A 21,652-nucleotide genomic window follows, 5' to 3' on the forward strand; every position below is an offset into this window, starting at 1 on the left:
GAGGGGTCGGTTGTTTTGGGGTCGGAGTGGGGTCCGCCTTCGTTTCCGATTTCCAGGGTCCTCCAGCCCTATGCACCTACAAAATTTCCTAAGATCCCTTTTCACAGGAGACTGTATTGGTCTTTCGCGCACAGCCAGCTACTCCTCCGCCGTCCTTCCATAGTTGTCACTCACCTGCGCGTAGCCAATCAGCACCCACAGGTTGGACGGCGAGGGAGAAGGAGGGATTACTTCCTGCTTGCCTATGACTGTATATACTCACAAGGAAGGGGCGGGACTGTAGAATGTGAGCGAGCCAATCACGGGTCCCGGGTGGCTGGCGCTGGAGAGGCGGTTAGTCGCGCGCTTTATTTTTCAAGATGGCGGACGCTAAAGATGGTTGTGGCTTAGGAAAAGTGGCTGTAGGGAACGGGCGGCGGCTCCACTTAGGAATTCCAGAGGCCGTGTTTGTGGTAAGAGACATGCTGGTTCCAGGCATCTTGAAGCTATTCCTTGATCCTTTCTTTCCTGGCCCACACCCTGGTCTCAACTGTTGGGGGAAAGAGTTGAGCTAAAGACCCTGGGAGAGAACTCTCCTTCCGCTTTCTCCTTCCGTGTCTGGACAGACTTAGCTATGTTGGGACACTCCGGGGCGAAACTCAGTCCTAGAAGGCCCGAGAGGAGGGCTTCGGGCGGGAGGACTCGGGAGCGGGGCGCGACCGCTCCCAACCCCCGAACGCCAGGTTTCATCCCTGCGTCGAAGAGAGGGAGCAATGAGAAGCTTGAGACTCAGCCTAGATGCTGGAGAGACCGATGCATAAATGGTGACTTATGGTGTAATGATTAGGCAGAACATCTGGTGCTAAAGTGTGAAAATAGGAAACGAAACCTAGTCTGTTGAAGGAATGCAATGAGTGTTCTGTTGCCTTAGAGGAATGAAAGAAGAGACTGATTGTAAAGTAGGATAGGATGACAATGTGAAGTCTTTGTTCTGCTGAGGAATTGAGGCTTTATCCAGTCGGCAGCGGGCTGTGATTAGAAGGTGTCTAAATAAAGCCACAATAGAATCGTTATTGGTTTTGAGTACATCATTCTAACAACTTAACAATGAATCGTATGGAGTTGAGAGAGGAAACATGGAATGCAAGTTGGGGGCTTCACAAAACAGCGAGACTAACCCGAGTCCAAACAAAGAGAAAAAAGTAGATGCTTTCAGCCATGTTCTTCCATCAGGCTATTCTAGAAACAGTATTTGAAAACTATTTGAATAGCGAGAGAAAACCGGACTGATCTACTAGGCCAGTGTTATCTGTCTTTTCCCACTCAGTTCTGGTTAAGGTACCCTAAAATCTTAATGGAATTTTTTCGACCTTTTGGTTTGTACCTTATATTGCCTTGTCTACACTTTTTTGTTAATCATACCTTACAGCCTTTAAAAGCCCAATTTATTTTATTTAAACCACTTTTATATACATTGTATGCTGCATATTTGTATTTGCTGATTCAAATTGGTATTTACATTATTTTCTTAAATTGTTTTGTTTTTGCCTTGAGCTGTAACATTTATTTGTTACATTTATCTCCCAGCTACTGGTAACAAGAGATAATATTTGTTGCATGCCAGGCATTTTCCTAATGCTTTATAACTGTAAAGAAGGTAGGTACTGTTATCCCCAATTTGTAGATGATGAAACCGAGGCACAGAATCCTTGAGTAACTTGCCCCAAGCCACACTGCGTGTAAATGAGTTAACTAGGGCAATCTGTGGGCTTCCAGAGCTTCTACTTAGGCATGCTCTGCCCCTGGGAGGAAAGGGAGGTATTTATCTTGCTCACTGACAATTTCTCCTGGTCCTAGCAAAGTGCCTTACACATACTATAGACTCATAACTAGATGTTAAAGTGCATTTCCATTGAAGACTTAAACACTACATTATGATGCTCAGCTAGAGTTGACTTTAAAACTCGAATTCCAATTTTTTAATTGGATTGTTTGTTTAATGTTTACTTGTATGAGTTTTTAAATATATATTAACCCCTTGTTGGAGCTGTTGCTTGCAAATATCATCTCCCATTTGATTGTTGCCTTTTTGTTTTGTTGGCAGTTTCTTTTGGTGTGCAAAGCTTTTATTTTTATGTTTTTTTAATTTTTGATTTATTGTTTTTTTATTACAGTTGTCCCACTTTTCCCCTCATTCCCCCCCCTCCACGCAGCCCACCTCTTCTCCCACAGTCAGTCTCCACGTAGTGTACATGTCCATGGGTTATCTATACCAGTTCCTTTACTAAACCCTTCCCCTACTTACCTCCACCTCTCCCTCCGCCCCCCCCCTCCCCTGGTAACTATTAGTCTGTTCCTTGTTTACACACCTCAGGTTCAATTTTGCTCATTTGTTTGTGGTGTTCATTAGTTTCCTGTATTAGGTAATATCATATGGTATTTGTCTTTCAATACCTGGCTTATTTCACTAAGCATAATATTTTCCAGTTCCATCCATGTCATCCCAAATGGCAGGAATTCCTTCTTTCTTTCTGCTGCATAGTATTCCATTGTGTAAATGTAGCAGTTTTTTGATCCACTCATCTACAGATGAGCACTTAGGCTGTTTCCAGCACTTAGCTATTGTAAACAGGGCTGCTATGAACATAGGGGTGCATAAGTTCTTTTGAATTGGGTTTCGGGATTCTTAGGGTATAATCCCAGCAGTAGAATAGCTGGTTCAAAAGGCAGTTCTATTTTTAGATTTTTGAGGAAATTCCATACTGTTGTCCATAGTGGCTGCACCAGTCTGCATTCCCACCAACAGTGCAGTAGGGTTCCCTTTTCTCCACATCCTCGCCAGCACTTGTTATTTGTTGATTTGTTGATGATGGCCATTCTGACTGGTGTAAAATAGTATCTCATTGTGGTTTTAATTTGCATCTCTTTGATGGCTAGTGATGTTGAGCATTCTTTTATATGTCTGTGGACCTTCTGTATGTCCTCTTTGGAGAAGTGTTTGTTCAGGTCCTTTGCCCATTTTTTAATTGAGTTGTCTGTCTTCTTGGTGTTGAGACATGTAAATTCTTTATATATTTTTGGAGGTCAATCCCTTGTCTGAGGTATCATTGGCAAATATATTTTCCCATATGGTTGATTCCCTTTTCATCTTGCTGATGTTTTCTTTTGCTGAGCAGAGACTTTAGTTTGATGTAGTCCCATTTGTTTATTCTTTCCTTTGTTTCCCTTGCCTTAGGAGATATATTGGCAAAAATGTTGCTACATGGTATATCTGAAATTTTCTTGCCTATGTTTTCCTTTAGGGCTTTTATGGTGTCACTGCTTATGTTTAAGTATTTGTTAATCTTGATTTATTCTGGTGTGTTGTGTAAGTTGGTGGCCTAGTTTCATTTTTTTGCACATCCCTATCCAGTTCTCCCAGCATCATTTGTCGAAGAGGCTCTTCACTACATTTTATGTTCCTTCCCCCTTTGTTGAATATTAGTTGAACATATAGACCGGGGTTGATTTCTGAGCTCTCTATTCTATTCCATTGATTTATATATCTGTTCTTATGCCAATACCAGACTGTTTTGATCACAGTGGCTTTGTAGTATAGTTTGATGTCAGGTACTGTGATTCCTCCTAACATGTTCTTCTGTCTCAAGATGGCTGTGGCTATTCAGGGTCTTTTTTGGTTCCATATAAATTTTTGAAGTATTTGTTCTAGGTCTGTGAAATATGTCACTGGTATTTTAATAAGGATTGCGTTGAGTCTATAAATTGCTTTGGGTAGTATGGACATTTTAATGATGTTGATTCTTCCCATCCATGAACATGGTGTATGCTTCCATTTATCTGTATCTTTGTTAATTTCTTTCTTCAGTGTTATGGACTTTTCTGAGTACAGACAGTTCTTTTACCTCTTTGGTTAAGTTTATTCCTAGGTACCTTATTTTTCTTGTTGCCTTAGTAAATGGGATTTTTTTTTTCTAGTTTCTATCTCTGATATTTTATTGTTGGTGTTCAGAAATGCCTTCGATTTCTAAATATTGTCTTTGTACCCTGCTATTTTGCCAAATTCACTTACTATGTCAAGTAGCTTTTTTGTGGCGTCTATAGGGTTTTTTTATGTACCCTATCATTTTGTCAGCAAATAATGACAGTTTCACTTCTTCTTTTACTATTTCGATGCCTTTTATTTCTATTCTTGTCTCATTGCTGTGTCTAGACTTCCAACACTATGTTGAATAGGAGTGGAGAGAGTGGACATCCTTGTCCCTGATCTCAGGGGAATGCTTTTAGTTTTTGTCCATTGAGTATGATGTTGGCTTTAGTTTTCTCGTATATGGCCTTTATTTTGTTGAGGTATGCTCCCTCTATTCTCATTTTGCTGAATATTTTCATCATAAATGGGTGTTGTACTTTATCGAATGCTTTTTTAGCATCTATTGATATGATCATGTGATTTTTATCTTTCGTTTTGTTTATGTGGTATATTACGTGTATTGATTTTTGAATATTAAACCATCCTTGCATCCCTGGGTTGAATCCCACTTGATTGTGGGGTATTATCTTTTTAATGTGTTGCTGGATCTGGTTTGCCAATATTTTATTAAGGATTTTAGCATCTATGTTCATCAGTGATATTGGCCTATAGTTTTCTTTCTTTGTTGTATCTTGACCTGGTTTTAGAGTTAGAGTGATACTGCCTTCATAGAAAGAGTTTGGGAGTCTTTTCTCTTCTTGGATTTTTTTGGAATAGTTTGAGAAGGGTAGGCGTTAGTGCTTCCCTAAATGTTTTGTAAAATTCGCCTGTGAACCCATCAGGTCCAGGGCTTTTATGTGCCAGGAATTTTTTGATTACTACTCCATTTTCAGTCTTTGTTACCAGTCTGTTTAGGCTTTCTGCTTCTTCTTGATTCAGTTTTGGAAGATTATATGTTTCTAGAAATTTGTCCATTTCATCTAGGTTGTCAAGTGGTTTCTTACAATCCTTTGTATTTCTGTGATGTTAGTTGTGATTTTTACTCTTTTATTTCTGATTTTGTTCAATTGGGTCCTGTCCTTTTCTTGATGAGCCTGGCTAACAGCTTGTCAATTTTGTTTATTTTTTCGAAGACCCAGCTCCTAGTTTTATTGATCTTTGGAGTTTGTTTAGTCTCTATGTCATTTAATTCTACTCTGATCTTGATGATTTCCTTTCTTCTACTCACTCTGGACTTTGTTGTTGTTGTTCTAGTTCTTGGAGCTGTAGGGTTAGATTTTTTATTTGGGATTCTTCTATCCTTTTCAGGTAGGCCTGTATTTCTATGAACTTTCCTCTCAGGACTGCTTTCGTTGTGTCCAATAGGTTTTGGGTTGTTATGTGTTCATTACCATTTGTTTCCAGAAATTTTTTTATTTCTTCCTTGATGTTATTGTTAACCCATTCATTACTTAATATCATGTTATTCATTCTCCATAAGTTTGAATGTCTTTGAGTTTTTTTCTTGGGGTTGATTTCCAGTTTCAAGACTTTGTGATCTGAGAAGATGCTTGATACAATTTCAATTTTCTTGAATTTATTTAGGCTTGTTTTGTGTCCTATCTTTGAAAATGTTCCATGTGCACCTAGAAAGGATGTATATTTTTCTTGTTTTGGTGTGAAAAATTCTATGTATATCAACTAAGTCTGTTTGATCTAGAGTGTTGTTCAATGCCTCAATATCCTTGGTGTTTCTTTGTTTCAAAGATCTGTCCATTGTTGACAATGGGGTGTTAAAGTCCCCTACTGTGAGCGTGTTGCTGTTGATATTTTTCATGTAGTCTTCCAATATTTTCTTTATATATATGGGTGCTCCTTATGATGGGTGCATATATATTTACCAGAGTTATATTTTCTTGATGGATTGTTCCCTCGAGTATTATGAAATGCCCTCCTTTGTCTTTTTATGGCCTTTGCTGTGAAATCTGTTTTGTTCAATATAAATATTGCTACTCCAGTGTAGGGAATCCCTACTTGTGGTTTAGGGAATTGTAGCCCGGTCTGAGTGTGACTGCCGCCAGCATCCCAGCTGTGCTTGTCTTTAAGTCTCAACATAAGACTGTGCGGGAGACATAACTGAAAGCCACTAAGAGGGTTGCCGTGGGAATTGGATTTAAAGAATGCTTATTATGCTTTAGAACTTGCTTTCTTTATCTTTAATATAACATAAACAATCTCTAGCAAGAAATGTATGAAACCTTGCACCTACTGCCAGTGTGACGTCAAGATGTTTGATAGACCCTGACAGACTAGTCACTGTACCCTCTGTATTAGTACATGTAATCTGTTACTGTCAATTGTAATCCAAACGCCTCCAAGCTATTGATGATTCATGAGTCTTGGCCTTGTATCTCTCTGTGTATCCTCCTCAATAAAAGGCATGAGAGAAGAAGGTCTAATCGCTGTTCTCCACTAGAGAGAGCAGTCACCTTCCTTCCCCCAGACATAATGAAATGTCCTGGGTAAAAGTTTGTTCTGCCGTGGTCACGAAGACTACTGGACAGAGCAGCTTCCAACTGAGCCTAGGGTGTGTGAGACACCTCCACCTCCAGCTTTTTGTGTGTGTGTCCATTTGCTTGGAATACTTTTTTCCATCCCTTCACTTTCAGTGTGTGTAGATATTTGTTTTGAGGTGTGTCTCTTGCAGACAGCATATATGTGGGTCATGTTTTCGTATCCATTCCACTACCCTATGTCTTTTGATTGGAATATTTAATCCATTTACATTTAAGGTTATTGTTGACAGGTATTTATTCATTTCCCTTTGTACCTGTGTTCCCCTCCCCGTCTCTTCTACTTCTTTTTCTTAAAACATTCCCTTTAGCATTTCTAGCAATGCTGGATTGGTGGAGATGTATACTTTTAGTCTTCCTTTGTGTGGGAAACTCCTTATTTCACCTTCCATTTTGAAAGAGACCCTTGCTGGCTAGAGTAGTCTTGGTTATAGGCCTTTGTTTTTCATTGCTTCAAATATTTTTGACCATTCCCTTCTGGCTTGTAGTGTTTCTGTTGAGAAATTAGCTGATAGCCTAATCAGAGCTTCCTTGTATGTTATTTGCTTTTTTTTTCTTGCTGCCTTTAGGATCTTCTCTTTGTCTTTGAATGTTGCCATTTGAATTATGATGTGCCTTGGAGTGGGCCTCCTTGAGTTCATCTTCATTGTGCCCCTCTGTGCTTCCTGTACTTGTGAGACATTTTCTCTCTTGATGTTCAGGAAGTTTTCTATCATTACTTTTTCAATCAGGGTCTCTGTCCCTTGCTCCTCTTCTCCTTATGGCATCTCTATGATGCAGATATTGTTGCATTTCAACTCTCCTGGAGTTCTCTTAAACCCTCTTCATTCCTTTTAAGCCTTTTTTCATTTTGTTGCAGTGTCTGGGGATTTTTTTTCTACGTTGTCCTGTAGCTGACTGATCCAGTCCTCTGCTTCATTTAGCCTGCTTTTGATTGCTTCTACTGTGTTTTTCAGTTCAGAAATTGTATTCTTCATTTCTTCCTGGCTCTTATTGATAGTTTCCATGTCTTTTTTCATGCTGGTGTAGTTCTCAGTAAGTTCCTTGTAGCTTCCCTGGAATTCCTTGTAGCTTTCCTGGAGTTCTTTGTAGTTCCCCTGGAGTTCATTGTAGTTTTCTCTGAGTTTGTTGAGTTCATCACGGTTTCTCATAACCATTGTTTTGAATTCCATGTTTGATAGTTTGCTCTATTTTATCTATCCTTCCTTCTGGGAATTCCTCCTTTCCTTTTGTTGGGGTGTTATTTCTCCTTCTCCCCATTTTGGGTAGCTTTTCTTGTTGTTTCTGTTCTTATATCAACCTGCTTGTATTTCCTGCCTTTGTAGTGTAACCTTCTTATATATAGTTGTTGAGCTGTTGCCTCCAGCTGATGCCACTTGGAGGGGAATAGTCTGCTTAACAGATTTCTCCTGTAGCGCTGGGGATGATTCTGCACTGGGATCTAGTCTGCTGCTCTCCCAGCTCTTTCTCCAGAGCCAGTGACCAAAACTTTTTACAAAGTGCCTCTAGCTCACTTCACCCTCCTTTGGCCTCAGCCAGGGGTGAGTGTGTTCCCTTTCGCAGGCCAGTGATGTGTTGACCGGTTGTTCAATGGGGCAGGCGGGTGGCAGGCTCTTCTGTGCACCAGCAGGGGGCTGGCAGTGGGTGGACTGGGCTGGTTGCACGCCTGGGTTGGTGGACTAAGGCACTTTCGTGCACATGCTCGCGTGACCCATGGGCAGGCTTGATGTGCAGAAGCTTTTAGAACATTATGCCAAGTGGTATAAGTCAGAAAAAGTTAAGAATCATATTAGTATTTCACTCATGTAGGATTAAAAACTGAAACTCATAGACACAGACCACAGTATGGTGTTTACAAGAGGGAAGGGGGTGGGGGTAGTAAAGGATAAAGGGAGCCAAATATGTGGTAATGGAAGATGATTTGACTTTGGGTGATGAGCACACAATGCAATATACAGATCATGTGTCATAGAAATGTACACCAGAAAGCTATATGATACTATTAACTAATGTCACCCCAATAAATTTAATTAAAAAAAATTAATTCAGGAGGATAAACTTTATTGGAGGGCTGTGTGAAGTCTTATCTTAAAATACCTTTTTCCCTAAAATATTTTGATAGTTTATTTTTATTGTATTTTTCCATTACCATTTATCCCCCTTATACCCTCTTCCACCTCCCCCAGCCCCCACCCCTACAGTCACCACACTGCTGTCTGTATCCATGAGTTCTTTTTCTTTTTTTCTCCATCCTTCCACTCCCCCACCTCCCTGAACTGTCAACCCCCTGAAATTTTATGTTTTTTTTAAGACTTAAAATTTCTACAAGATGATAAAATAAGCCATCAAATTTTATGTAATTATTTTTATATCCCAAACTAATGGGAATAGCATGGTAATGTAGGAAGAACATTGGCTTCTAAATAGACCAGGGTTTGAATCCTGCCTCTATTTCCCAATTTCTACTTAGTCTCTTGAACATATTATTTTACTGCTTTGAGACTCAGTTTCTTTAACTGAACTAGGGATAATGATACTTAGAGTTGCTGTGAGAAACAGAAAACTTACTTTCAGTATTGCAAGTTGATGCTTAAGTTGTTCCTCGGTAACCATGGGTATTTGGTTCCAGAACCCACCCACTCCCATATAAAATCTACAGATGCTCAAGTTCCTTCTATAAAATAGTATAGTATTTGTATTTAACCTAATACTTTTTAATACATATTATTTTATTGTTGTTCAATTACAGTTGTTCCAATTTTGCCCTGTTGCTGTCCCCTGACCTGCCTACTTCCCTCTCTCAAATACTTTAAATCATTTCTAGATTACATGTAATAACTAATGCAATGTAAGTGCTATGTAAATAGTTGTTATATTGTTTAGGGAATAATGACAAGAAAAGACTCTGCACATGTTCAATTCAAATGCAACCATTGTAGGGCTAATTACATAGTACACATCAGCAACACCGTAACATTTTTTTCTAATACTTTCACACCTTGGTTGAATCCAGGGATGATGACTGCAGAACCTGGGGATGCAGAGGGCTGGGTGTATATTAGTTTCTGTGATGATAGGAAGCAATATAACATACTGGATAGAAGTCAGACCTCCCCCTTTTCCAGTTCCCAAGTGGTACAATAATTTGTTTTCTTTTTCTACTTGAATTGTCTGTCCTTTTCCCTGTTGTCCTTTTACTGGCCTCTTTCTCTCTCAACATCCAGTACAGATATGACCTCCCTATAGTTTTTTCCTGATCACTACTCCAAGATGGAATTCTTGGCACTTTCATCTGTTCTCTTAGCGCATTGTGTTAGTATAGCTAATGTTTGTTGAGCAGTTATGAGCTATCATGTAGTCTTTTAAGCATTTTACATATGCTAACTCATTTAATTCTTTGTGAGGAAAGGGTACTTTTTTAAATTTTACAGATTAGGAAATTGAGGCAAAGAGAGAAGTTAAATAACTTTCTTGAGGTCAGCACATCTAACATGTGGTAAAGCCAGGATTCAAACCAGACAGCCCTGTCTTTTAACCACAGTCCAATGCTGCTATAATTAATTCTCCTTGCTAGACTCCTAATAATGTGTCCCATGTGCTAGAAACTTTGACTTATTTCTCTTTTCTGCAGTGACTCTTCTAGGAAGATATCTCCATTTTACATGCACAGCTTAGCCATTGCCTCAGCTTCACCTTTTCAATTTCTTTTACTGTCTCTAGTTTAATGGCTTCATAGTTCACTCCTTTGCTGTGTTTCTCTTCCTCTTCCTTTTTCTTCTTGCTTTATTTTGGATAAAGTATTCCTTTGTGGTTAGTAAGCATGGATATGAATAATGATGTAGAGATACCAGAAACCATAAAAATGATTGAATTTCAACTTACATACATTGAAAGACCAGCATGTAGTGTACATTTAAAAAACGCCATTTGGCCCTGGCCTTTCTCCCATGTTCAACATAAGGAGACCGTTTTTACCTTCAAGATCCCATTCAAATGGCCCTCTTCTCTGAAGCTTCCCACAGCCTCTTGCCCGGAGTCAGCAGTTCGTTTCACATAACTTCATAGTGCCCCATTTCACACTCTGCAGTTTACAGGTCTGCCTGGAAGGTACACCCTCCCTGCTCTGAGTGAGGTAGAGAGGAGTGTGCACTTGTGTAGCTGCACCATCAAGGAGCCTCTTACAGGGCAGGTGTATCTGCTGACTTTAATCTGCTTTGCCTTATGTTGTATACTAAGATCTGCCCTCTCCCTTCGGGCACGCTTCCAGGGATGCTGACAGATGCATGGTTAGCAAATATGTTGGAAGGACAACCCCTTCCTGGCCCAGCAGTAAGCTGAGGCCCAAGGCTCTGGCCGCAGGACAGAGCAAGTTCTCCCATGCAAAGGCAGCTGCTGCCCTATGTGTGCTACTTAGCACACACCCATTCCTGTGGCACCAATTCCGGGTACTGGGCCACTCGCCCCATCAACATGTATTACAAGGACCCAGACACTGTGAGGGTCTAACCCCTGCCTTCACCCCAGGCCAAGTGCAGGCCTCTGATGATGTCCCTGGCTCTGCGGCTCCCTGAGGGGCTGGTAGAGACTGTCAAGTTGATGTTGCAGGCTGAAAGGACACCCTCCACAACCCTGCTTCCTCCCTGCTCCTTAGCGGCTGTGAGTCTCCAATCAGTCTCTGAACTCCTAACTCCCTCTCAGCAAATCAGCTATCTATCTGAGAGACCCAGCTTATGACATTTGGTTCTAGAAACATCCAAAAAGCAGGTGATAAGATGGGGTCTTGGTGCACAGTTGCTCCTCACCCACCCCACTGGAAATGAGGACCACATCCTGGGGATAGGTGATGTGCAGACAGCCCTGGGCACAAGGCGACAGCCCAGCAGGTGGAACCTTCATGTTAGAACTTTTCACTGGGCCTGCAAGTGTAGAGGACTTTCCTGGCAGGTAAGAAGATCCAGGCGTGTGGAACCTATGGGAACAGACAAGGGTGACATCTGTAATTTGGTGACCCACACGGGTATGAGAAGCTAATGGTGACTAACAAAGTGAAAACTAAGGGAGAGCTCTAGAGTCTGCTCCACAGCTTACAAAATAATCCCCATCCCAGGGGGTGGAAAAAGTATAAGAGAGTGAGGGAGGGGTCCCCAAAGCCTCACAGCTCATGGTTTGGGGGAAGGGGAAAGGACAAAATACAGCTTTTAAGATACTTTCCATGTCTATGGCAAGCTGGTGGCTAGATAACAGCTGTGCTGAAGCCCAGGGCAAAAGGGCACGTGACAGGCTTAAGATACTTTGACAAACTGATAACCTAGCCTTTCCTGAAGGGAAGCTATGCTGTCCCCAGGTAAAGGGACAGAAGTTAGGCTTCAGATACTTTTCATAACAATGAGGTAGGGTGCTCAGGGTCAGCATTTAAAATTAGGGAGAGCCCTGGCTGCTGTGGCTCAGTGGATTGAGTGCTGGCCTGTAAACCAAAGGGTCACTGGTTCGATTACCAGTCAGGGCACATGACTGGGTTGCAGGCCAGGGCCCCAGTTGGGGGCATGTGAAAGGCAACCACACATTGCTGTTTCTCTCCCTCTCTTTCTCCCTCCCTTCCCCTCTCTCTAAAACTAAATAAATAAAATCTTTTAAAAATATTTTTAAAATGCCATTTGGTTTCACTGATTTTTGTTTTGCTTAATTGTTTCTATACAAAAAAAAAATTGTTCTGTTTGCCTTTTAGGTTTACTTTATTTCAACCACTTGATACTTAAGGAGGTATTGTAGTTTGCCTTGGGAGCCTAATGACCATATTCAGCATAATTTCTGTGATAGAAGTTGTTGAGTTAAAAAATTGAGTAGCAAAATCAGTAATTTTAGCATACAATCTGTTGAATCGTTTTGTGGCTAGGGCACATGACTAGGCAATGTGTTTGTTGGTAACTTTCATATCGACTACTAGGGTCCCATTGGAGATGTAAAAAGTGGGCAAGGTCATCGTTCTTTCCCTATGCATAAATGAAAAGAAGAAGGTAGAGGAAGAATAAATTAGCTACAAAATGGATGTGCACAGCCTGAAATGGTGTAACTTTTTAAAATTACTTTTTTAATTAAAAACATGCCTTCGATGAAAAACAAGCTTTCTTTTATGTTTTACAAACAGATGAGGAAGTAAAACTTAGAGGTATGAATTCTAAAATTTGAAATGTATTATTTTTGATATTAAAGGAAGATGTAGATTCCTTCATGAAACAGCCGGGGAATGAGACCGCAGATACAGTACTAAAGAAGCTGGATGAACAGTACCAGAAGTATAAGTTTATGGAACTCAACCTTGCTCAAAAGAAAAGGAGGTAAGTGTAGAAATTTCCAAGTTTAAAAAAAAAATTAATCTTGTATGGTTTAAACTTTTAAAAAACTGACCTGTTGAAATGATAATGTTTTGGATGAACGAGATAAATAAAATATATTATTAAAATTATTTTTTAAATAAAAATAAAAATTGAGACAATTCACATACAATAAAATCTCGAGTTGTTGAATGTTCAGTTTAATGAATTTTGACAAATATATCTGCTTTTATAACCATTGCCCAGATCAATATGTAGAACATTTCTATTACCCCAGGAAGTTCCATTTCCCTCTCTGACCAGCCCTTCCCACTCCCAGAGACAATCACTGTTCAGATTATTATTTTTACCTTGAGCTAGTTTTGTCTGTTCTTGAACTTATATATAAATGGAAGCATTTAATGACTACAGTATTCCCTCACTTATCGCAGGTATTACGTTCCAGACCCTCCCGTGAAGTAGGAACCTTACATTTATTCTACACTCTTAAACCTACGTAAATTTAACAACATACGTATACAGTACCACAAAATCCCACGATATAGCGAAAAATCCACGATAAATAATTAAATATATTTTTAAAAATCCCGCGATACAGTGAGGCCGCAATAAGTGAACTGAGATATACATAGCAAGGGACTACTGTATTGTTTTATGTCAGGTTTCTTATACTTAGTGGAATGCTTTGAGAGTCTTCTATGATGTTGTGTGTACTCGTAAACTATTTTCTCTTTAGTGCTGAGGAATGTTCCATTTTATATGTATATATCACAACTTTTGTATATTTGCCTGTCCGTAGACATTTGAGTTGTTTCCCAGTTTGTTTTTTCTTTTTAAAATTGTATTTTATTGATTATATTGTTACAATAATTCTAATTTTTTCCCTTTGCTCCCCTCCACCCAGCACCCCACCTCCCCCGGCAGTCCCCCACCAAATCCATGCCCATGGTTTGTACATGCAAGCTCTCCCGCTTCACCATTACATGTATTCTTCTTCTTTTTTTTTTAAATAAATAAATGATTAATTATTTTAACATTAAAAAATAATCCCTCCCTCTCATAATCTTATAAAGGACAATGAGCGAAGGTCTCAATCTCCTCTAACTGCTTCAAGCTAGACATGGTAATCATCCTACCTACCTTGGGTCCAGAAATCCCTAATAAGAGTGGAGGTGTGGAGGGGAGGGTGGCCTTCCCACATGGGGAAGGATCATGCAGACTCCAGGTCAGTTGGCTCTCCCTGGACAATGGCGTGCTTGATTTAACAGGCTGGCATCCTTGTTGTATTCTGGGGGTTACAGATTTGGCTAAAGGGTTAAAAGACATCATTCAATCCATAACTACTAAATGACAAAAGGCAGGGATTAATTTTTCAATGTTCAACATTAGGGTAAAAAAAGGGGGGCTTCTTTGGAGGAAGGTGTGCCAGGCACATCTCACCATTCCAAAACCCTTTTGCCCGTTATACTTAGTTTCGGCTGAGGGAAATATTTTAGGTTTCCCCCCTCTCAGACCTCTGGACTCTTTCTGTCCAAGCCATTAGGATAGAAAAGAGGAACCAGTTTTAAAGTGAAGCCCACAGACCACCCCATTCTTCACCAACCCAGCCACTTAGTTCAGCCAAACCACTGAGTCTCAGGAGGCAGTAATTCAGACAGGATTAAGTGAGGCCTATATGTACAGACAATCACTCAGGTAATGAGATCATAGGCTTATGCCCTTTCAAAACAGAAAACACATGTTAATTTATGTAATATAACACACATACAAGTCTCTAAATCTGTAGTACTGTCTTATCGGAAAGACATCCAGTTGCAAGACACTTGACATTCTTCTTGCCTGTAAATTAAACATCTTTGATAATACCACAGACATAGTTTAACTTTCAAATGAAGACAAATTTTAAATGAAAAGAAACTTTAAAGACGGTTAGCTGCACTACTTTATAGTCTACCACTGAGCATTGTGATTTTCCTTGAATCACGATTTTTATCCCTAAGATTACCCTCCTTGTCCTTAAAGGGACTGCATTAAGTCCATTTTTAATTTGTCCTGTTCATTTGCATAAACACAACAAGAGCAGCAAATGATCACTTATGATCTTTAGTTCTGCTTTGCTGGAACTTATGCAAGGAACATTTAGGGTGACCTTCAGTCTGCCCTTCAGGGCACAGAAGCAGAACCACATACCTGGCATTCAGCCTTGCCTGTAAACATCTGTCTTTTCCAAGTCCTTCAGGTTTTCCATTGTGCCTTAAGGTCCCTTCTAGCCATCTTTCAGGAAAACAACCTTCGTTCCTTCCCTGGAAAGATTGCTGTGGACCGCACAACCAACCACGGTCCCAGGACTTTTATCTCGTGGGCTTTTATTACCTTCGAAAGTCATTCCCAGTTCCTCAGGGCTTTTTGGTAACAACCAGAGCCCAAGCATGTCTCCTTTAGGCATGACATTCCAGTCAAAGTCTTGGTCAAAAAAAAAAAAAAAACCTCTATTAACAACTGGTCTTATTAGTTTTATGTAAAGAAACTTATGTCATTACTTTTTAGAATGCCAAACTCTGGAGGGATCAGATAGGGAGAAAAATATACAGTGTGAAGGAAAATCCTTATCCTTCTAATATTCACTGAACTGGCATTTTCATTCTTCATATTTTCATTTTTCCCCCACTAAAAATTTTTGTTTGTTTTTACATTACAGTTGTCCCACTTTTTTTCCCCCTCTTGCTTCCTTGCACCCTGTCCCCTCCTTCTCCAACATTTAGTCCCCACTCAGTTGTCCATGTTCGTGGGACATTTATACATGTTCTTTGACTAGACCCTTCCCCTTCTTACCCCCTTCTCTCCCTCCCGCCTCACCCCTTGTTACTGTTAGTCGATTCCTTGTTTACATACCTCTTGTTCAATTTTGCTCATTTGTTTGTGTTGTTCATTAGTTTCTCATAATAGGTGACAGCATAAGGTATTTTTCTTTTGTTGCCTGGCTTATTTCGCTAAACATAATTCTCTCTAGTTCCATCCATGTTGTTGCAAATGGTAGAAGTTCCTTCTTTCTTTCTGCTACATAGTACTCCATTGCGTAGAAGTACCACAGTTTTTTTATCCACTCATCTACAGATGGGCACTTAAGTTGTTTCCAGCACTTGGCTATTGTAAATAGTGCTGCTATGAACATAGGGGTGCATAGGTTCTTTTGAATTGGTGTTTCAGGATTTTTCGGATATAATCCTAGCAGTGGAATTGCTGGTTCAAAAGGTAGTTCCATTTTTAGTTTTTTGAGGAAATTCCAAACTATTTTCTACAGTGGCTACACCAGTCTGCATTCTCTCCAGCACAAATTGTTTGTTGATTTGTTGATGATGGCCATTCTGACTAGTGTGAGGTGGTATCTCCTTGTGGTTTTTATTTGCATCTCTGATGGCTAGTGATGTTGAGCATTCTTTCATATGTCTATGGACCCTCTGTATGTCTTCTCTGGAGAAGTGTTTGTTCAGATCCTTTGACCATTTTTTAATTGGGTTGTTTGTCTTCTTGGTGTTGAGTTGTATGAGTTCTTTATATATTTTGGAGATCAATTCCTTGTCTGAGATGTCATTGGCAAATATATTTTCCCATATGGTTGGTTTCCTTTTCATTTTGCTGATGTTTTCTTTAGCTGAGCAGAAACTTTTTAGTTTGATGTAGTCCCATTTGTTCATTCTTTCCTTTATTTCCCTTGCCTTAGGAGATATATCAGTGAAAATGTTGCTACGTGGGATATCTGAAATTTTCCTGCCTATTTTTTCCTCTAGGACTTTTTTGGTGTCACGACTTACATTTAAGTCTTTGATCCATCTTGAGTTTATTCTGGTGTATGGTGTAAGTTGGTGGTCTAGTTTCATTTTTTTGCATGTCCCTGTCCAGTTCTCCCAACACCATTTGTTGAAGAGGCTCATTTCACTCCATTTGATGTTCCTTCCCCCTTTGTCAAATATTAGTTGACCATACAGACCTGGGTTTATTTCTGGGCTCTCTATTCTGTTCCATTAATCTATATGTCTGTTCTTATGCCAGTACCAGACTGTTTTGATTACCGTGGCTTTGTAGTATAGTTTGATATCAGGTATTGTGATTCCTCCTACTGTGTTCTTCTTCCTCAAAATTGCTGTAGCTATTCGGGATCTTTTTTGGTTCCATATAAATTTTTGAAGTATTTGTTCTAGGTCTGTGAAAAATGTTATTGGTATTTTAACTGGGATTGCATTGAATCTATAAATTGCTTTGGGTAGTATGGACATTTTAATGATGTTGATTCTTCCCATCCATGAGCATGGTATATGCTTCCATTTATTTGTATCTTTGTTAATTTCTTTCTTAAGTGTTATGTAGTTTTCTGAGTACAGGTCTTTTACCTCCTTGGTTAAGTTTATTCCTAGGTACTTTATTTTTCTTGTTGCTGTGGTAAATGGGAATTTTCTTTCAGTTTCTGTCTCTGAGATTTTATTGTTGTTGTACAGAAATCCCTTTGATTTTTGAATATTGTCTTTGTACCCTGCTATTTTGCCAAATTCACTTATTAGGTCGAGCAGTTTTCATAGAGTCTATAGGGTTTTCTATGTATACTATCATGTCATTTGCAAATAATGACAGATTTACTTCTTCCTTTTCAATTTGGATGCCTTTTATTTCTCTTTCTTGTCTGATTGCTGTGGCTAGAACTTCCAAGACTATGTTGAATAGGAGTGGAGAGAGTGGACAGGCTTGTCTTGTTCCTGACCTCAGGGGGAATGCTCTCAGTTTTTGCCCATTGAGTATGATGTTGGCTTCAGTTTTCTCGTATATGGCCTTTATTATGTTGAGGTATGCTCCCTGTATTCCCATTTTGCTGAGAGTTTTCATTATAAATGGGTGTTGTACTTTATCAAATGCTTTTTCTGCATCTATTGATATGATCATGTGGTTTTTGTTTTTCATTTTGTTTATGTGGTGTATTACGTTTATTGATGTGCTAATATTAAACCATCCTTGCATCCCTGGGATGAATCCCACTTGATCGTGGTGTATGATCTTTCTCATGTGTTGCTGGATCCGGTTTGCCAATATTTTGTTGAGGATTTTAGCATCTATGTTCATCAGTGGTATTGGCCTGTAGTTTTCTTTCTTTGTTGTGTCTTGACCTGGTTTTGGAATTAGGGTGATACTGGCTTCATAGAACGAGTTTGGGAGTCTTCCCTCTTCTTGGATCTTTTGGAATAGTCTGAGGAGGATAGGAGTTAGTTCTTTCCTAAATGGTTTGTTGAATTCACCTGTGAAGCCATCTGGTCCAGGGCTTTTGTGTGCCGGGAGTTTTTTTTATTACTGCTTCAATTTCACTAGCTGTTATTGGTCTGTTCAGGCTTTCTGCTTCTTCTTGATTCAGTTTTGGAAGACTGTATGTTTCCAGGAATTTGTCCATTTCCTCTAGGTTGTCAAATTTCTTGCCATACAGTTGTTCGTAATAATTTCTTAAAATTCTTTGTATTTCTGTGGTATCGGCTGTGATTTCTCCTCTTTTGTTTCTGATTTTATTTTTTTGCGTCCTCTTTTTTACTTGATGAGTCTGGTTAAAGGCTTTTCAATTTTGTTTATCTTTTCAAAGAACCAGCTCCTACTAATGTTGATCCTTTGAATTGTTAGTTTAGTTTCTATGTTATTTAATTTTGCTCTTATCTTGATGATTTTCTTCCTTCTTCTTGATCTGGCCTTTGCTTGTTGTTCTTCCTCTAGTTCTTGTAGCTGTAGGGTTAAATTTTTTATTAGAGATTCTTCTAGCTTTTTTAGGTAGGCCTGTATTGCTATGAACTTTCCTCTCAGGACTGCTTCCACTGTATCCCATAGGTTTTGGGTTGTTGTGTGTTCATTATCATTAGTTTCCAGGAACTTTTTGATTTCTTCCTTGATGTCATTGTTAACCCATTCATTATTTAATAGCATGTTATTCATTCTCCATGAGTTTGAATGTTTTTGAGTTTTTTCCTTGAGGTTGATTTCCAATTTTAAGCTATTGTGATCTTAGAAGATGCCTGATATAATTTCAATTTTCTTGAATTTGTTGAGGCTTGTTTTGTGTCCTACCATGTGGTCTATCTTTGAAAATGTTCCATGTGCACTTGAGAAGAATGTATATTTTGCTTCTTTGGGGTGAAAGCTTCTATATATATCGATAAGTCCATTTGATCTAAAGTGTTATTCAGTGCCTCAAGATTTTTGGTGTTTCTTTGCTTCGAAGATCTGTCCATTGTTGACAATGGGGTGTTAAAGCCCCCTACTATGAGTGTGTTGCTGTCTATATCTTTCTTGGAGTCTTTCAAAATTTTCCTTACATATTTGGGTGCTGCTAAATTGGCTGCATATATATTTATAAGTGTTACATCATCTTGATGGATTTGTCTCTTAAGTATTATGAAATGTCCTTCTTTGTCTCTTTTTATGGACTTTGCTGTGAAATCTGTTTTGTCTGATACAAGTATTGCTACCCCAGCTTTTCTTTCATGTCCATTTGCTTGAAATACTTTTTTCCATCCCTTCACTTTGAGTCTGTGTAGATCTTTTTTCTACGGTGGGTCTCTTGCAGACAGCATATATGTGGGTCATTCTTTCTAATCCAGTCAGCTACCCTATGTCTTTTTGATTGGAGCATTTAATCCATTTACATTTAAGGTTATTATCAATAAATATTCTTGTCAATGTCCCCCTTTGTACTCCTATTCCTCTCTGTCTCTCTCTGTTTCTTCATGTTCTTAAAGCAGACCATTTAGCATCTCTTGCAATGCTGGTTTGGTGGAGATGTATTCTTTTAGCCTTCTTTTGTCTTAGAAACTCCTTATTTCACCTTCCATTTTGAATGAGAGCCTTGCTGGGAAGAGCATTCTTGGTTGTAGGCCTTTGGTTTTCATTGTTTGGAATATTATTTATCATTCCCTTCTGGCTTGTAGTGTTTCTGCTGAGATATCTGATGATAACCTTATTGAAGGTCCCTTGTATGTTATTAGTTGTTTCTCTCTTGCTTCTTTTAGGATTCTCTCTTTGTCTTTGAATGTTCCCATTTTAATTATGATGTGTCTTGAAGTGGGCCTGTTGGGGTTTATTTTCATTGGGACCCTCTGTGCTTCCTGGGCTTGCGTGACTCTTTCTCTCCTCATGTTAGGGAAGTTTTCTGTCATTAGTTTTTCAAAGATGTTTTCTATCCCTTGCTCTTCTTCTTCTCCTTATGGAATTCCTATGATACGGACATTATTACGTTTCATGTTGTCCTGCAGCTGTCTTAGAACCTCTTCAGTCTTGTTCAGTCTTTTTTCATTTTGTTGCACTGTCTGGGACTTTTTTCTATGTTGTCCTCCAGCTTGCTGATCCGATCTTCTGCTTCCTCTAGCCTGCTTTTAATTCCTTCTACTGTGTTCTTCAATTCAGAGATCGTATTCTTCATTTCCTCCTGGCTCTTATTGGTAGTTTCTATGTCCTTTTTCATGCTGGTGTAATTCTCAGTAAGTTCCTTGTAGTTTTTCTGGATTTCCTTGTAGTTTCCTTGGAGTTCTCTGTAGTTTCTGCTGAGCTTCTCCATAGTCCATGTTTTGAATTCCATATCTGATAGTTGGCTCCCCTCTATTATATTTAGCACTCTTTCTGGGGATTCTACCTTTCCTTTCGATGGGGGTTTGTTTCTCTGTCTCCCCATTTTTGTGACTCCTATTGTTTGTTGGTGCTTCTTAGAATGATCTGCACTTCCTGGATCTGCCTCTGGTGGCATCAGGTCATGTACCTGTCTGGCCGTAGGCAGCCTTTTGGAGACTTCCAGGGATCTACTGCCTTTGTCTGTCTTCTTTAATTGTTAATCTATTCAATCTGTGATTAGCCGTCAGGCTTAAGGACCATGGGTATGGCAGCTTAATTCCTGTAGACTGGGCTTTTGCTTCCTCTCAGGCTGACGCCACTTGGAGGGGGGGGAATGGTCTGCCTGCAGTACTGGGAATGAGTCAGCACTGGGATCCTGTTGGATGCTCCCCCAGTTCTCCCCTCAAAGCCACCGTGCCAAACTCTCCCAAAGCATCTCCAGTCCTCTCTGCCTTCCCTCTGCTTGAGTCCAGGGGCCAAAATATTTTAGTATGTGATCCACTTAAGAGCTCTTCTTCTCCCGCTGTTTCTCTCCGGCTAGCGAGAAGCCCTGTGGCTTTTCGCTTTTCACCAGCTGGATACTATTTTACTTTCCACTGTGTTGCTGTAGGCTGGGAAGTCCAGCTGGGGGTTTAGACCCTGCCCTTCTCGGAGGGAACCCCTGGCTGCTGAGCTGTTTCTCAGTCCCTTCAGCTGCCACCCATGGGAGCCCAGCCAGCCCTTCCGCGTCTCCGCACTCCCTACTGGTCAAGTTGTGATGTAGCGGCCTTTTCTGTCTCTCCGTGGTTATAAGACTTCTTTCCAGCTAGTGTTCAGTTGGTTATTACAGATGATTTCTCCAAAATTAAGTTGTAAATCCAGACTGGTCCTGGGAGGAGGTTAGTGTAGCTTCCACTTACTCCTCCGCCATCTTGGATCACCCCCAATTTGGTTTTAAGTCTTTGTATGGACATATGTTTTCATTTCTCCTGGATAAATTATCCAGGGGTGGAATTACTGATTTCTATCCTAAGTGTATATTCAATTTTATGAGAAACTGCCTGAAGTCCTCCAAGGTGACTATACCATAATATACTCCCAGCAATGAAGCTGGGTTTCAGTTGTTCCACATCCTCATCAGCACTTGGTATTGTCAGTCTAAAGATGGTTTTGAAAACATAATAGAATGACTATTGAAGACCTATTATTTCAAAGCA

At 39.7% G+C, this 21,652-nt stretch overlaps 1 protein-coding gene across 2 annotated transcripts in view; it reads left to right on the forward strand.

Annotated features, from left to right (window-relative positions):
* Positions 1–315: 315 nt before the first annotated feature.
* Positions 316–21,652, forward strand: part of VBP1 (VHL binding protein 1) — a 38,387-nt gene continuing 17,050 nt past the window's right edge. For both annotated transcript variants that reach the window (XM_090264312.1, XM_090264311.1), the window contains exons 1-2: positions 316–452; positions 12,709–12,833. In XM_090264312.1, coding sequence (XP_090120438.1) covers positions 360–452; positions 12,709–12,833 — 218 coding nt within the window. In that variant the 5' untranslated portion in view covers positions 316–359. The remainder of the gene's footprint in view (positions 453–12,708; positions 12,834–21,652) is intronic.

Source organism: Furipterus horrens, unplaced genomic scaffold (genome assembly GCF_987537825.1).
Source record: "Furipterus horrens unplaced genomic scaffold, mFurHor1.1.pri manual_scaffold_17, whole genome shotgun sequence".
Lineage (NCBI taxonomy): Eukaryota > Metazoa > Chordata > Mammalia > Chiroptera > Furipteridae > Furipterus > Furipterus horrens.